This window comes from Tenrec ecaudatus, chromosome 2 (genome assembly GCF_050624435.1).
Source record: "Tenrec ecaudatus isolate mTenEca1 chromosome 2, mTenEca1.hap1, whole genome shotgun sequence".
Lineage (NCBI taxonomy): Eukaryota > Metazoa > Chordata > Mammalia > Afrosoricida > Tenrecidae > Tenrec > Tenrec ecaudatus.
The window spans coordinates 168,462,208-168,479,970 of record NC_134531.1 but is presented as its reverse complement, the minus strand read 5'-3'; the positions used below and the strand labels follow the sequence as shown (position 1 = coordinate 168,479,970).

General features: G+C 44.6%; 1 protein-coding gene and 1 pseudogene across 3 annotated transcripts; one reads left to right on the top strand and one right to left on the bottom strand.

Moving 5' to 3' along the window:
- Window positions 1–2,748: 2,748 nt before the first annotated feature.
- Window positions 2,749–10,755, bottom strand: THG1L (tRNA-histidine guanylyltransferase 1 like). 3 transcript variants are annotated; one of them, XM_075541895.1, is made up of 6 exons: window positions 10,534–10,755; window positions 9,629–9,805; window positions 8,146–8,315; window positions 7,296–7,384; window positions 6,079–6,186; window positions 2,749–3,189 (listed from the first exon to the last, which is right to left on the bottom strand). In XM_075541895.1, the coding sequence occupies exons 1-6, from the start codon at window positions 10,722–10,724 to the stop codon at window positions 3,028–3,030; spliced, it is 897 nt and encodes a 298-aa protein (XP_075398010.1). In that variant the 5' UTR covers window positions 10,725–10,755; the 3' UTR covers window positions 2,749–3,027. The 3 variants fall into 3 exon arrangements, with proteins under 3 accessions (XP_075398010.1, XP_075398012.1, XP_075398011.1); XM_075541897.1 differs by having other exon boundaries at window positions 8,146–8,220; window positions 10,534–10,671; XM_075541896.1 differs by lacking the exon at window positions 10,534–10,755 and adding an exon at window positions 10,230–10,448.
- Window positions 10,756–11,994: 1,239 nt separating this feature from the next.
- Window positions 11,995–17,541, top strand: LOC142440183 (large ribosomal subunit protein P1 pseudogene; annotated as a pseudogene).
- Window positions 17,542–17,763: the final 222 nt, after the last annotated feature.

Below are 17,763 nucleotides of genomic sequence, written 5' to 3'. Positions count from 1 at the left end.
TTCTTTACCTGGACCTGCTTTAATATGCTAGATTACTACTGCATTAAACTTGCCTACTAGCCACCCTAGCTCAGTGCCTTGCTTGGCCTATCACTGTACACCCTGAGGGAGTGGCCTCCTTTAGTGGGCATACCATGGCCCTGGGGTTAAGGACCACCCCAAGTGTGCAGAGTTGGAGTCTACAATGAACATCATGAACAAGCATGTCAAGGGAATTTCTGCATTCACAAGTGTGTGAACCTGCTCCATCGATAAATGGACTGTGTCCTGATGAACACAAGAAACTAATCACACACACAGAAAGACTCATCAGTCAGGAAATTGAAACCTTTATTACACACACACACCACCACCACCACCACCACCACTGCCCCCCCCCCTCTGAGTTTAGCAGTTCCCGAGAATTGGGGCACAGGGAGGGAGACTGGCATTGACAGATGGGTGTCAGCTAGTGAGGGATGAGGCCAGGCGTCACCCTTCCTAAAGGACTTTCTTTTTGGCTGTACATTTTGTAGCATGAGACCAGGCACTGGGATGCGGGCTGTCTCTTAATTAATCCTTAATAGTACCAAATGATTTTCTTCCTCTGAAATGAGGACAAGAGGAAATGAGAGTTCTCTCACCACCTATTCCAACCACTGCCTCCTCCCTTCAGGGGTCAACAGCAGGGGAGCAGGCAGTTCCTGCCTGGTCTCTCTGGTGCTCTCCAGCCACCTCCACCGGCCTGATAGCAGGAGCCAAGGCGACCCTAGACACCAGCTGCCAAAGGGTTGTGGGTGGAGACCTCGGCTCTCGAATTCAATGGTATTTTCTAATTACACAGAGGAAGCTCGACAATCTTAGAAAGCCCACATTCCCACAGGGATGCCCAATCTTTGAAGCAGATTTGAAAGGTGAACAAATGGAGTAGAGGGTAAAGACAGGGCCAGTTTCTCCCTTGTTTATCCACCCTCCTGCACTCCCTTTTTTTTTTTTTTACCTTGAGAAGGTCAAGCTGAAATCACAGGCGTCAGCAGCTTTTATTCCTGACACAGAGGCTCTGCACATCCTCTTCTGGACTCCGGCACCTCAGCAGAGGTCCACGCGGAGCAATGGTCACCAGTGCTCATGTTTCAGGAGCTCTTGTGAGAAGAGGTCCTAAGACAGATGCCCCGACAGAATGAACCGGAAGTTTGTAGAGCCCTGGGCTTGCAGCGGCACCTCTTCAGGTTGCCGTGATAGTAACAGGTTTTGTTTTTTAAAAAAATAAAATCATTTTATTTGGAACATTTTAAAGGTACATAAACCCATCCAACAACACTCACTGCCATGGAGTCAATTCCAACCACATTGTCCCTGCATGGTGGGGTACACCTGCCAGGGGCTTCTGTAACTCTGCCTCAGCTTTCACCCTCGGTTCAAGCTGCTCCTCTCAGCAAAGTGAAGTCACTCCGCCACCAGGGCTCCAAAGGTATGCAGAGGCAGGGAGAAGTGTGGGATGAATTTGTAGGACCCCATCACCCAACTCCACATGTCAGGGTCCATCTCATTTCATCTGGGCACCTGCTCCTCCAACTCCTGCCCATTTTGACATGCTAGTATTTGCTGATGAACTTGATGTGCACCCTCAACTCCAAGCAGGCCGTTTGAGCACATCAGTCATCTACTATCCACAGGGTGCCAGCAGGCCAGGTACATAAAATGAAGATGCAAGTCAGGCCCCTGGTCCCCAGCTGTTTGCCAGTCCCTCCACACACCACCAACAAGGTCCAGCAGAATGGGGTGCCGGTGCCCTCACAGGGTGGTCAGGCAGAGCACTGGGGCTGCCCCTCACAGATGACCATTCTCTGGGAGACATGGCCCTGAGGACGGCAGCTGCTCTCTAGGACCGTGGCCTGACAGCTACAACTGCAGACCCCAGACTTGGGTCACTCCTCAGTGCTCACACATTCCACGCAAGGAAGGGGGCTGTGGGTCTTGTCGGCTGCTCCCCGAGCCCCTGCACACCCTCTGTCCATCTACACCTTGGAGGCATTCTTCAAGAGGGACCCTCTGCTCCCCAGGACTGTGATGGGTGGGTGGGCAGCAGGTCTCGGCACCACGGAACTTGGGAGGCCCCAGTGCACTGGTTCCACCTGTAGGCTGTGTCCAGCATTTGCAGGGGCAGAGCTGGAAGCTGCGTGCTTCCAGGAGCTTTGCCAGTTTCATGGTGAGTGGGCACTGGGTTAGCAATGCTAACCTACTTATCTCCCTACACATCCTACCACCCCTGCTCTGGGTTTCAGGACCAGGAAATCAAGTGGTGCTACAGGCAGGTACCATATCATGGCCTGTGGTCAGAGGGGCATTCCCTCTTATAAACATGCTTCTCTTCTTAGAAAGGCACAGTCTTGGGAACGTGCCTGGCAGGATTCTTGCTGCTGCTCATCCTCGTGGGATAACAACACACTCCCCAAAGCCAAGTCACTGGGCTGTGTACAAAGAGCGTCCAGAGCACTGTTCACGGGCAGATGGAGTGGCTGTGTAGGGGTACTTCTGAGATTCCTGAATTCATGGGCATCTGTCTAATACTGGCCGAGTTCACCTCTAGGTTTGCTAAAGCCAAAAGCAAATAAATACAAGTGTGGGAGACTTTCAAGGTCACTCAATTCCAAACTTAAGAGCAAGTGGGCCAGAGTAACGTTTTGCATTCTTATATCATAGATGGAAAGAGCTGACAGGTTTTTAAGACTTATGCCACAACCTAAAAATGATTCATTCTGCAAGGCATAAAATAGTTCATGCTTTATAAAAATAGAATCACGATTTAAAAAAAATGTATTTCTACTGAAGGAACCCTGTTCCAACACTGCACAAATGGTGTTCTCCTTAGAACACAAGTAGACACACCACCCGCATCCAACCCTTTCTTCCCTGTTCTCGCCCCTCCCAGAGCAAAGCATGTCTTCCAGCACTCTCTCCTTGGCGGCAGGGCTGCTCAGGCCGCCTGAGGCAGAGTTACTTGGGGGCCTGGCAGGGTTAGGCGCACCAGGTTGGAAAAACAGGGGCTCAGCTGTCTTCCCCAAGGATCTCTGGATGCTCCTTCCAGAAAGCATCCCCGATGATATCACAGTAAAGAGGGACCGGCTTGGTCCTGGTCCGGGTCACGGCCATCTTTTTCCCTTCCATTTCGGCTGGCAGCTTAACTTCTTTTGTCATGACTTCATCCACCTACAGATAAACGTGTGGAGAGAGCTCACTTAAAAAAAAATCATTTTATTGGGGGCTCTTATAACATTCCATACATCAATTGTGTCAAGCATATTTGTTCTTATGTTGCCATCATCATTTCCTAAACGTTTACTATCTATTTTAGCCCTTGGTATCAGCTCCTATGTTTTGCCCTGCCTCTCCAATCCTCATGACCCCTTGATAAATGAAAAACTATTGTTTCCATATCTTATACAAAGCATTGTCTCCCTTCACCCATGTTTCTGTTGTTCCTCCCCCCTGGGGTGTGTGTTATGCCTCAATCATTATGATCAGTCCCCCCTTCTTGTATGGCTACTCCTATTTTGGTTCCTGAGGGGTTTATCTGACCTGAATTCTGTGTGTTCTGAGCTCTTAACTGCACCCGTGTACATGCTCCGGCCTAGCCTGCAGTGAAAGGCAGGACTGCCTCAAAGAACCCTAAGAATATTGTGTGTTTCCTTGGTTCTATACTGTGTGCTGGTTGACTCATCCCTTCCTTGTGACCCTTCTGTGAGGGGATGTCCTACTGTCTACAGATGGGTTTTGGGTTACTGCTCCAATCCTCCTCATTGTCAATGTTTCTGTTTGTTTGTTTTAGGTCTTTTGGTGCCTGTTACCTGATTCTGTCAACACCTCATGATCGAAAAGGCTAGTTGCTTCTTTACGTGGGCTTGTGGCTTCTCTGCTAAATGGCCACTTGTTTATCTTCAAGCCTTTAAGACCCCAGACACTACATCTTTTGATAGCCAGGCACCATCTGCTTTCTTCGCCACATTTGCTTATGCACCCATTTTGTCTTCAGCAATTGTGCCAGGAGGGTGAGCATCACAGAATGGCCAGGTTGTTAGAACAAAATGTTCTTGTGTTGAGGGAGGGCTTGAGAAGAGGCCCAAAGTCCATCCATGTCCTCAATGTATTGCTATATAAACGTATGTACATAGGCCAATACTTCTATATTTCTAAATGTATAGATATTTAAATCATTGTATTGAGGCTCAAGCAACTGTTAGCACAATCCATGCATCCATCCATTATGTCAAGCACATTTTTTGCCATCATTTTCAAAACAATATATTTATGTAAGTGCACACCTTTGGTTATACCTCTATCCATAGCTTTCCTTCCTAGATCTTTCCTGTTTCCTTTTGCCTTCTTTCTGCCCCACCATCACAGAGAGCTCACTTTTTAATGTCACAGGCTTGATTTACATTAAAAAAATTAATTATAAAGTCATATATTCCAACAGTACAAGAATCGTGTCTACTAGACATCTCATACACATCCTAACATGCATTTTTTTAAGTTTTAAAATACTTTGATCAGGTTCTGTTATTACATTCTGAAAGATTTTAGGAACAGTGGTTGGCTATGTTTCTCACTAGCAATAACAGAGTTAAAGATACTTCCTCTCTCCAATCTGCATTATGAAGTATTCAACTGCAGGCCAGAGAACAAATGAATTCCCAAGAGACTAATCAAAGAGTTGAAAGAACCTGTGGAATGAATAACTTACAAGGTACCCCACAGTGCTACAAAACATTCATTTTAGAAAAAATAAAAACTATTGCACATGGAAATTATAATGCCCAAGAGCTATTACAGAGAGGAACTACGTACATGAACAGACTGCTAGAACATTAAGCTGAAGTCCCCAGTTGTGCACTGTGCTCCTTTAGACAAATTCTATTAGATTTGAGGAGTGCTAGGACACAGAAAAATAAGTGCGAATGCTCTCACTCTCTCTTTTAATCATTTTATTTGGGGCTTGTACAACTCTTGTCACAATCCATACATTGTGGCAAGTACATTTGTACACTTGCCATCCTTTAAAAAATATTTTCTACTTGAGCCCTTGGTATTAGCTCATTTCTCCCCTCCCTCACCCACCTACTCTCCCTCATGAACCTTTTATAATTTATAAATTATTATTTTTCATGTCTTACACTGATCGCTGTCTCCGTTCACCCACTTTTCTGTTTGTCCTCCTGGGAGGGGGTTATATGTAGATCACTGTGATTGGTTCCCCTTTCTCCCCTTACCTTCTCCTTCCCCTGCTGGTATCACTACTTCCCTGAGGGGTTTATCTGTCCTGGATTCCCCATGTTTCCAGCTTTTATCTGTACCCCGTGTACATGCTCTGGTCTAGCTTGATTTGTAAGATAGAGCTGAGGTCATGACAGTGGGTGGGGGTGAAGCATTACAGAACTAGAGGAAAGTTGTATGTCTCACTGGTGCTGTACTGCACCCTCACTGGCTTGTTTCTTTCTTGTGATCCTTCTGTAAGGGGATGTCCAATTTTCTACAGATGGGCTTTGCGTCTCCACTCCACACACCCCCTCATTCACAATGATGATTTTTCAGAGTCTTTGATACCTGATACCTCATGATCACACAGGCTGGTGAGCTTCTTCCATGTGGACTTTGTTGCTTCTCAGCTAGATGGCTGCTTGTTTATCTTCAAGCCTTTAAGACCCCATACACTGTATCTTTTGATAGCTGGGCACTATCAGCTTTCTTCACCACATTTGCTTATGCACCCATTTGTCTTCAGGGATCATGTTGCGAAGGTGAACTTCACAGAATTCCAGGTTATTACAAGAAAGTATTCTTGCATTGAAAGAGTACTTGAGTAGAGGCCCAATGTCTGTCTGCTACCTTAATACTAAACCTATAAATATATATACATAGATCTATTTCCCTATTGTTATAAATATATTTCCCTATGTGCATGCCTATATTCAGACTTCTGTAAGTGCCCTTTGTCTCCTAGCTCTTTCCTCTATTCCCTTTACCTTTCCTCTTGTCCCGCTATCATTTTCCTGAGCTCTCTTCTTGACCTCCATTTCTCTTTAAATATAACCATCTTACCTTCTGCCACATCAGCACAGTCCCTTTCCTATACATCGGGGGCTCATTATTGTAGTTGATGTTGAATTCAGAAAACAAAATCTCATTCTTGTCTGCTGCAAGAGTTCCCTGAGGAAATAAAACAGGGATGAAAGCATTGTATGTCCACTTTAGCACCTCGGCCGTCCTAAGCATTCCACCCTCAAAGTTTCCAGAAGCAAATAAAAAAGTGGAAAGAGTCTAGTCAGATCTCATAGGCGCAATAAGACATTTCTATTTTCAGAGCAATTCAAGTCTTATTTAGCTGCTTCAATGCTCCTCAGATCAATAACTGACTCCACAGTTCAAGCCTGTGATAAGGTGGGAGGACTGACTGATAATAACTAAGAACCTGTATGTCCCAGGTACTTTGTATATATTTTCGTACTTGATCCTCACAAGTACCTCCAATTTAGAAATAAATGACACAAATTATCTAAAGCGTTTCTTATTCTTTTAATAAGAAAAAAAGACCTATGCTCAATTATGTCAAAGCCTAGATCTATCTGTCTATATCCTAATTCTCCTGAGAAATAAATCTTCATTATTAACTGTTAATAAGCAGCCATGTACTGAAATCGTTAGTGAACCGCGTGTTGCATCAGGAGCTGCTGCAACCTTACCGCACTGCAGTCACAGTGACCCTCCAGGTTAGCACTGCTAAGAATGAAAGCCAGGCTGTACTAGGGGCATTCAAAAAGTAGAGAGAAACTTTCTATTACCTTTAGTTCCATTTTTCCTGTGAACTTTTTGAAGCCCTTTGTACCAAATGTTTACAATGTCCTTCATACATTTACATGCATCATGCTATGTATTTTTCACTATAAACCTATTAGGTCAGAATATTATTTCCCACATTTTAACTGTAAGAAGCTGAAGCAGAGAAAAAAAATAAATGGAAGCACAATTTAAGTGTGGTTATTTAACTCCAGAGACCTGAAGTCTTAACTATATACATGGACCGTAAATCCAAAAACCAGTTACTGTCCAGTAGTTAACAGCAATAAATTTCCTGGCCTGGTAGAGACTGACACTAAAATGGGGCAGCTAAGATGAAGCTCCAGCCGAGGCCTCTGTCTTTCATTCCACTTTCCAGCTGAGGCAGTGAGCTCAGAGGGAGGCAACTCATGCAGGGTTCCTGCGGGGGAGCCCAGAGATAACCGTCCACAGCTAAGCACTCGGTAGGAAGCTCTTGATACCTGTAACCTCTCTTGGGCTTGTACTGGGGTGAGTCCAGACTGTTGTACCAGCGCCCAGAACACTGTGTTGTAAAGATTATTGATGTGACCTGCGGGGAGAACAAAACGGTTTATTCATCCAGCATCTCTCCTCAGTACTTACTCTTCTACAAGAAGAGGGAACTCAATGTGCTGGACACAATGGATGGATGGATGGATGGATGGATGGATGGATTGTGGTAAGAGTTGTATGAGCCCCCACTAAAATGATTAAAAAGAAAGAAGGAAGAGAGTTCTTAGAGATATTTAGTGACTCACCAAAGGTCATTTGCAGGGAAAATGAGAGGAAGGGGTTTAAAAAACCACCATATTTCCTAGCAACTGCTTCATGCAGTCAAACCAGATATGCTTTAGAGAAATCTGTTCACATGTGCAATTTCATTTATATCATTCCACTCCCTTTTCCACTTTTTCGGGTAAAATCAAAATACACCAAGCCTAAGTCTCATCCACCTTTCATTGCAGTCACTCAACACAGGCATTACAGCTCAACTACCCACAGAGGCCAGCAAGACCAGAAACGTGACTCAGCAGAGCAAGAGGCAATGGCAGCAACCGGCACACAGTGTGAGCGTGCGCACACATACCGTACAGTCGCTTTGCAACAATAACGGTGAAAGCAGAACAGATGCCCTAAAAATGGTGCTAAAAATAGGTATTTTTAATATAAAATCTCTCAGTTACTAAAATATTTTAAACTAAAAATAAATACTACTCTCAAGATAAAACATACTTGTGAGTCAAACCTCTGTCAGTCACCAACTCCAGTGCATGGAGCTGGCAGCTTACCTGTTTATTGGATGCTACTTACAGTCTGCTTGCCTCCAGCTGAGGTAATCCTTTATGGTCTGGTTGGTAGGATACACCACAACTCTTCCATCAAAGCCTGGGGGATATAGAAGAGGCTGATCTTCAAAGTAATTCCGCCAATAAAACACATAGCTCGAGGCGAACTGCGAGGCCACATGCGTCATGAACTTGCTTGGAAATATAAGGCACATTTGGGCAGAGCAAGGAGAGACAAAACACATGAGATTAATTCAAAAGCAGGAGAAGGTCTGTGCATGCAGCACAGAGATTACACATGCGGTCTGGCAAGCCAAGAGATAAAATACAGTTGGCCAAGAAGAAACATGACAGTATTTCAGTCATACACTGAAAATGCTGCCTACCTCTACTTCTAGTCCGGTAGGTACTTTATCAGTACCAAATGTTTCACTGTCGGTAATGATAAGAATTTATGATTCAAGATGTTTTTTTAGCCTTGGAAGACTCATGGCTTTAAAAGTATAGCAATTTATTATGTACATTGTTTCCTGTGAACTTCCAAATACTGCCAAATGAAACATCAGGTTTGCAGATTTTGTGCTGATACTCAATTAAAAGTATAAATCAAGATAATCTTTAATAGGTGAACGGATAAACAAATTGTGATACATTGAAAAACAAAAAGCTCTACTACCTATCGGGTAGCAGCCAACAGCGAAACCACTCTTTACCACAAGGGGTCGTGGCTACATCTATACCATGGAATTATTATTCAAAATTAAAATGAAATGCGTCATCAAGCAACACAAAGACATGGGGAAGTCTTTAATGGTTACTGCTAAGTGAAAAAGAAGCCTACGATTCAAATTTTATGGCATTCTGGAAAAAGAAAAACTAGAGATCATGAAAAGCTCAGCGGCTGCAAGGGTAAGGCAGGAGGGTGAGAGGCACGAGCAGGTGGAGTCCCGGGCATTTTTAGGGAGAAAACTACTCTGATACAGTGATAGTGGACACATGACATTAAACATTTGCCAAAATCTGTGGGGCTGTACAACACAAAGAGCATACTGAAATATAAACTACTGACTTTATAATAATGTAACAAAATGTGTTCTTTGAAATAAATGAACCACAGGAATGCAAGATGTTGACAGATGGAATGATGTGTACAAAGGAGGGATAGATGGATAATGTCCTATTTTTCTGTAAACCTAATACAGCTCCAAAGAAATGCATTAAAAAGAGTTTAAACAGCATAGCGATACAGGTAGGGCTATCGCTGGCTAACGTCAACCTATGAATCATTAGTATTACACTCTTGGGGTCTTTTTCTAGTTTTACCATTCACTATCAGAGGAAGTACTTCAACATGAAACATACCAAAAACAAGTTTGTGGGAAAACGCCATTATCTTTCAATTATATTTTTCCAACACCTTCGTTTGCATTTGCAAATACTGCAGATAGCAGTGTGTAAAGCCAGCACACAGGGCAGACAGAAAGGGGGTAGGCCATGGAGAGAATTACCTGGCTCTTCTTTTAAACCAATTACTCTTCCGCTTGAACACAAAGCTGTACTCATCGCTCTGTCCGTAAGCGATCACAATGTCCTCCAGTTCCTCCATCACGGTCTGGGCGCATCGCGTCATGAGGTGGAGGGCCCGGCTATCATTAGGTTTTGCAAAGTTGTGCTTATCAGCAAACCTTCACAGAGGAAAGGCAGGAAGAAACATGGCATGGGTGGAGGGGAGGGGAGCGGGGCGGGGCGCAGTGCAACCTCATTCAATGCCACGGAATCGATTCCTCCTCGCAGCCACCGCATGGAGTGTGAAATTGCCGCGGTGGGTTTCAAGCCAGCTGGTGGTTTCCAAGTGCTGACCTTGGCAAGCAACTGCCTAGCCCATAACCACCATGCTTCTAAGGCTTGATTCCCTTTCTGCGAAATAAAGGATATTGAACTCATTGGGGAAGATAACAAATGTTAACTGCCTGATTCCTAGTAAGTTCTCATGAGAAGTTAAAATTAAGAGTACTTTTTAAGAAAACCCTAAATTCCCATATTTCTGCTACACTTCCTCCCTCCTTCCCTCCTGTCCCGCCCCCTCAGTCCATTTCAGATGGTCCGTACTAATAGTGACGTAAGCTTATTTCTGTGGGTTTCAAAACGTTCTTGGACATTTGGAATGAGAATGGACTTTGTCCACGAACGTTTTGAAGCGCTCTCTACTGAAACGCGCTGTCCAAAGTCAGCACTCAAATGACAGGCGAGCTGCGCTATCATCGACCCGCTCAATAGCGCCACAACCCGCCTCCTTGAACTCCTCTAGGCGCGCGCCCGCGCCGCGCGCTCCCTGGCTGCCGCGTTACCCCAGTAACGGTGGCCGACTTCCGGCGCCGCCGGCGGGCCGCGAGGCCGCGTCGGACCTGCTCACCGGTGGAAGTTCCTGCCGTCCAGTCGCACTACCACCCAGCAGTGGGGCAGGCAGGTGTCGTCGGCCTCGAACTCCCGCACGTATTCAAACTTGCTCTTTGCCATGGCCGCCCCTACGCGCAGGCACCGTCTCAGGAAACCCGAAGTGACAGGCACGCAATCAGGAAACTTAATGCGCCGGGCCACCCACATTCCTCGCTCCGGAAGAGAAAAGAATGGAAAGGCTCTGACCCGGAAGTCTTTTTCTCCTGGCTTCCGCTCTAGGCCGAGTGGAGGTCGACCTCGCTTGTTTTTTTTAATCCGCGGAAGCAAACGGAGTTTCCAATTGCTTTTCTCCTCATTAACATTCTTCCCCCTTTCTCTTCCCAGTGTGCAACAGCAAACTCTTTAGAAGCTTTAAGAAATTCCTTACTGGTGGGTTTCTGTAGTTTTTTTCCTACAGAGTAGGACGACTTCACGTGTGTCCTAAGCAGCCGTGGTGGCGCTGTGGGATTACTGACTGCGGGGTCGGCAGCCCAAACGTAGAAACCCAACTCACGGTCCTCGAGAGTCAGTTCCTGCGACCTAGCGACCCTGTGGGAGAAAGATGAGGCCATTGCCCTGGTAAAGATTTACAGTCCCAGAAACCCTGAGTTGGAAGCAAACCTTGTAACTCTTAGTTTCTGTTGGTGGACGATACCAAAAATACATATATATAAGAAAAGCAACACTTTTTGTTTTTTAATCGTTTTATTAGGGGCTCATACAACTCTTTTTTTGGGGGGGGGGATTCTGTGAAAGTTTTTATTGGTTTATTGCTATTATTTACTTTTTTTAAAAAAACAATTTATTAGGGGCTCATACAACTCTTATCACAGTCCATACATGTACATACATCAATTGTATAAAGCACATCTGTACATTCTTTGCCCTAATCATTTTCTTTTTTTCTCTCCTCTTTTCTTTTTTTACATTTTATTAGGGACTCATACAACTCTTATCGCAATCCATACATCAATTGTGTAAAGCACATTTGTACATTCATTGCCCTCATCCTCAAAACATTTGCTCTCCACCCAAGCCCCTGGCATCAGCTCAATTTCCCCTCCCTTCCCGCTTCCCCCTCCATCATGAACCCATGAAAATTTATACATTATTATTTTATCATATCTTGCCTTGTCCCTTCACCCACTTTTCTGTTGTCCGCCCTCCCCAGGGAGGAGTTCATATGTAGATCCTTATAATCAGTTGCCCCTTTCCAACCCACCTTCCCTGGACCCTCCCAGTATCACCACTCATACCACTGATCCTGAAGGGACGATCCATCTTGGATTCCCTGTGTTTCCAGTTCCAATCTGTACTAGTGTACATCCTCTGGTCTAGCCAGATTTGTAAGGTAGAATTAGGATCATGGTAGTGGGGGAGGAGGAATCATTTAGGAACTAGAGGAAATTTGCATGTTTCATCATTGCTACATCCCACCATGACTGGTTTATCTCCTCTCCGAGACCCTTCTGTAAGAAGGTGTCCAGTGACCTACAAATGGGCTTTGAGCCTACACTCCTCACTACCCCCCTCATTCACTGATATTTTTTTGTTCTGGCGATGCCTGATACCTGATCCCTTCGACACCTTGTGATTGCACAGGCTGTTGTGCTTCTTCCATGTGGGCTTTGTTGCTTCTGAGCTAGATGGCCACTTGTTTACCTTTAAGACTTTAAGACCCCAGATGCTATATCTTTTGATAGCTGGGCACCATTAGCTTTCTTCACCACATTTGCTTATTCACTCGCTTTGTCTTCAGTGGCTGTGACGGGAAGGTGAGCATCATAGAATGCCAATTTAATAGAAGAAAGTATTCATGCATCGAGGGAGTGCTTGAGTAGAGGCCCAAGGTGCTTCTGCCACCTTAATACTAAACCTATAAATATATGCACATAGATCTATTTCCCCATCCTCATATGTAAATATATTTGCATATGTACATGCCTTTATTTAAACCTCTATAAATACTCTTTGCCTCCTAACTCTTTCCTCTATTTCCGTTGACTTTCCTCTTGTCCTACTCTCATGCTCAGTCTTCATTTGGGTTTCAGTAATTCTTCTTGGTTACATTACCCTTCATCATGCCCTACCAGGCCTCCTCCGCCCTCCTCACCACTGATTTGGATCACTTGTTGTTCCCTTGTCCCTGGGTTTGTTAACACCCCTAACTTTCCCCAACCTCTCCCTCTCCCATTTCCCCCCAAACTGTCAGTCCCGTTGTTTTCTCCTCCAGATTGTTCAGCCTATCTTATTTAGACAGACCTGCAGAGATTATAACGTGCACAAAATCAAGACAGAGCCAAACCAAGCAATGATATACAACAAAACAACAACAAACCAATGACAAAAAAAAAAACCAAGAAAGAAAAACTTATAGTTCGTTCAAGGACTGCTTATTGGCCTTTAGGAGCATTTTCCAGTCCAGTCTGTTGGGGCACCACACCCTGGCCCCAAAGTCCACCTTCAGCATTCCCTGGGGACCTCGCTGCTCTGTTTCCTTGCTGTTCTGTTGCACCCCCTTAGTGTTTTGTCTTGGTGTGGCGGGATCAGATCAGGCACAATTCCCACACTGTGTCTTCGGTGTTGTCCCCTGTAAGGCATGGGTCAGCAAGGGACGTCATGTCTCATAGTGGGGCTGGCCATGTGGTCCTCTCTGTGGACTGGCTGCTCTGATCAGGAACATCATCCTCAAGGACTGGTGGGGCAGGTGTGCTCCACTCTCTCCTCCTCCCCCATCATCTGCTCCTGGAGCTGCAGACTCAGTGCCATCCTTTGAAATAAATTCTTCTTGGGGGAGGGGCAGGTGTCCACTTAGTAGTTGGGATTGGTGCTGGCCCCTCAGACCTCTCCACTGGTTCCCTACTCCACGCCGGCATGTGAACAGCAACACGTTTTAACACTATCTCTGGCAAAGCATTGTATTAGGTTCCTTCCAATTTTTGTGTGTGTGGAAAATAGAACGAAAGATAATGGAATTTTTCCATGATCATTTTGACGTCCCCTGCTATGTTTATACAGTTTTGTTTCATAAAATTGGAATCACACCTATAATTGTTTTTTTCCCCCATTTAGTCCAAGTATTTTTATCTAATTAAAAACTCACTGCCATCAAGTCAAATCTGACTCACTGACCCTGTAGAACTGAGCAGAACTCCACAAAGCTTCCAAGCCTGTTGATCTGTATGGGAGAGTCTTTCTCCCATGACTCAGCGGTGAATTCAAACCAGCAACCTGGTGGTGGTTAACAGACCAAAGTGGAGCCAACCACACCATCAGAAGTCTTAAGTACATTTAAGTACCATTAAATATTGTGAAGCACAATTTTTAAAAGGCAGATTTTTCCTCTTCCACCAAGGAGCTATGCTGACACAGTTAATCACTTGGCTGCTGACAGAGAGATCTATGGGAGAATGATGTGGGAGTCAGTTACTATAAAGATTACAACCTTGGAAACACTATTTAAAAAAAAAATCAATGGCCATTTAACTTATTGTAAGTTCTGTTGTCCCTATATGGGATTTCCAGACTGTAAATCTTTAGGGTAGCAGAGAGCCCCTCATCATTCTTTCCGAGAGCAGTTGGTTGGTTTGACCCATTGAACTTTCATTTGTTTGGCAGCCCAGTGCTTAGTCCACAGTGCCACTAGGACTCCTTTGAATGTCACGCTAGCTGTTCTACTCTGTCCGTAAGAGCCTCCTTAAAACAGCGTCCAGTCAATAGCTCCTAAGAACAACCACATGGAGCAGTTCTGCTGGGTGCGAATCATTGCCATGAGTGAGAATCAATTTGAAGGCAATGGTTAGGCTTTTGATACAAACACCTTTTTATTTCATTTTCTATGAATCTTTAAAGCCCCCTCATATGCCAGTACCAGTTGCTGGCATGTGAATTCATGGCAGCTCCATAAGGTTTTCAATAGCTGGTTTTCCAAAAGTAGACAGTCAAGTCATTCCTCCTCGGTACCTCTGGGAGGATTTGGAACTCCAACCACCGAGTGCAATAAATTAATTACGTCAACTTTACCATTAAAAAGAAAATACCAAAAAAAGAGCACCTGATGCCAAGGGGCTTGAGTGGAGAGCAAATGTTTTGAAAATGATGAGGGCACTGAATGTACAGATGTGCTTTACACAAATAATGTATGTCTGGATTGTGATAAGAGTTGTATGAGCCCCTAATAAAACGTTTTAAAATATAAAAGAAAATACCTTATGTCTGAGTCATTGTTGATTGTAGATAATAGTTAGAGCACCCAATATTTGCATGATGTTTTATCATTTAAAAGCTCTTTCACACTCATTACCTAATTCCATTTTTCTCTCTCATTTTCAAGAAAAATAATCAGAGTGTGAAAGGATATATGGCAAAAAGTAAGTCTATTACTTAACCCACATTGCAAAGGCAATCACTGTCACCAATTTCTAGTTTATCCAGGGATACGTTATTTTATCAGTTGTCTTTATGTGATTCGTTTCCCCTAAATGTTTTAATTAAAAACTGACATATATAAAAGTGCACCAAATCAAAACCGAAACAATGTGTACCCTTTGCTCTCTCAATTGTTCCCTATACTTCACCTTTTAAAGACCAAGGACTTTCTAACATGGTGCTTAGTTTCTAGTGTATTCAGTCTGGGGAAGTCCACATGTATGGCCACCACTTGCGTTGATGAAAAAGTATTTGCAATGAATTAATCATTGGTCCAGCAAACTTCTATAATTTACATCTGAATTATTTCTATCATAAAAGTCTTATTTTTCAATCTATTGATCTTTCTTCTGTTTTCCACTTTCCATTCCAATCACAAGTAATTATCAATTCATCTTGACTATGTATTTGATCAGTTTCAAACTACAGAAGTTAGTTAAAATCTTCCCCTTCTTAGGCCAACCCAGGGACAAGGAAAAAAGGAGTGGTTCAAAATCAGTGCCAGGGAGGGAATGGGAGGACTGGTAGGGAGTGACCAAGGGCAAGGTAACTGAGAGGAATTACTGAAACCAGAATGAAGGCTGAACATGGTAGTGGGACAGGAGGAAAGCGTAAGGAAATAGAGGAAAGGAGTAGGAGGCAAAGGGCATACATAGAAGCCTAAATACAGACATGTACATATGTAAATATATTTGATTATGAGGGAAATAGACCTATGTGTATATATTTATAGGTTTAGTAGGAGGGTAGCAGGTGGACATTGGGCCTCCTCGTGTGCATTCCCTCAATACAAGAGCACCTTGCTTAGCTAAACGGTCATTCCATGATACCCACCTTCCCGACATGATCGCTGAAGACAGACGTGTGCATAAGCCAACGTGGTGAAGAAAGCGGATGGTGCCCGCCTATCAAAAGATATAGCATCTGGGGTCTTAAAGGCTTGAAGGCAAACAAGCGGCCATCTAGCTTGGAAGCAACAAACCCCACAGACCAGAAGCACACAAGCCTATGTGAACACGAGGTGTTGAAGAGATCAGGTAGCAGACACCAAAGAACAAAAGCTATCAATATGTGATCACCTTCCCCACATAAACACTGAAGACGAATGTGTGTATAATTAAGTGTAGTGAAGAAGGCTGATGGTGCCCAGCTATTGAGAGATATAGCATCTGGGGACTTAAAGGATTGAAAGTAAACAAGTGGCCATCTAGCCCAGAAGCAACAAAGCCCACACGGAAGCAGCACACCAACAAGTGTGATCATGAAGGGCGAGGGGACCAGGTTTCCAGCACCAAAGGCGGGGGAAAAATATCATCATGAATGAAGGGAGCACATTATGGGGACCCAATGCCCACCTGTAGACAAGTGGACATCCTTGCAGAGGGCTAGTGGGGAGGAGATGAGTCATTCAGGGTTCAGTGTAGCAATAATGAAACTCACAATCTTCCTCTAGTTCTTAAACCCTTCCTCCCAACTATCATGATCCCAATTCTACCTTGCAAACCCGGTTAGACCAGAGGATGCACAGCGGTACAGATGGTATCTGGAAACACAGGGAATCTAGAACAGATGAACTCCTCAGGACCAAAGGTGAGAGTGGTGATACCGGGAGGGAAGTGGGGTAGAAAGGGGGAACTGATCACAGGGATCTACATATAACCTCCTCTCTGGGGGATGGGCAATGGAAAAGTGGGTGGAGGGAGACACCGGGCAGGGTATGATAAGATAAAATAATAATTTATAAATTATTAAGGGTCCATGAGGGAGGGGGGAGCAGGAGGGAGGGGGAGAGATAAAAGGAAAATGAGGAGCTGATTCCAGGAACCCAGGTGGAAGGCGAATTTTGGGAATGATGAGTGCAACGAATGTATAGGTGTGTTTTGCACAATTGATGTATGTATAGATTGTTATGAATTGTATGAACCTCAATAAAATAATTTTAAAAAATCTCCCCCTTCTTAAGCACACACTCCTTATGTGATCCAAGAATTGTAAATAATAAAATCCAAGACAAGAGAAGGGAATGGTTTAGAATATAAATTCTGCTCTTTCCTCAGATGCCGCTAGAGTGCTTGGTCCTTCCGAGGAAGCTAAAGCCATGTTGGGGTGAGCCCCTCACTTCATCCGGCGACTAGCACCACACCAGGCAGCTGCCAGCCCAGGACTCCTGCACCATTGCCTCCCTCTCCAAGCTCGCCTGCATCTACTCGGCTCTCATCCTGCACGTGACGAGGTGACCGTCATGGAGGACAAGATCAACACCCTCATTAAGGCTGCCGGCGTCAACGTGGAGCCCTTCTGACTCGGCCTGGTCTCCAAATCTCTGGCCAATGTCAACATCGGCAGTCTCATCTGTAATGTAGGGGCTGGCGGCTCTGCCTCAGCTGCAGGTGCCGCACCAGCCGGAGGACCTGCACCCGCCACCGCTGCTGCCCCAGCTGAGAAGAAAGTGGAAGCCAAGAAAGAAGAGTCTGAAGAATCTGATGATGACATGGGCCTTGGTCTTTTTGACTAAACCCTCTTTTGTAACATGTTCAATAAACCAAACTGAACTCTAAAAAAAGAATATAAATTCTGAGGTCCTGGTTTGCAGGCTATGGATGACAGTGAAAACACGACATCCATTTGCAGAGTCCCCGTGGTTTCAGCCGCTGGAGAAGCCCTCTAACCACTGATCAGGGAGGTGTACAGCTTTGCTGCCATGCAGAATACATTGGCAAGTAGATTAATACAAGCGTAGTGAGGCTGAAAAGTAACACCTTTTCCTTTGTTGTCCCTT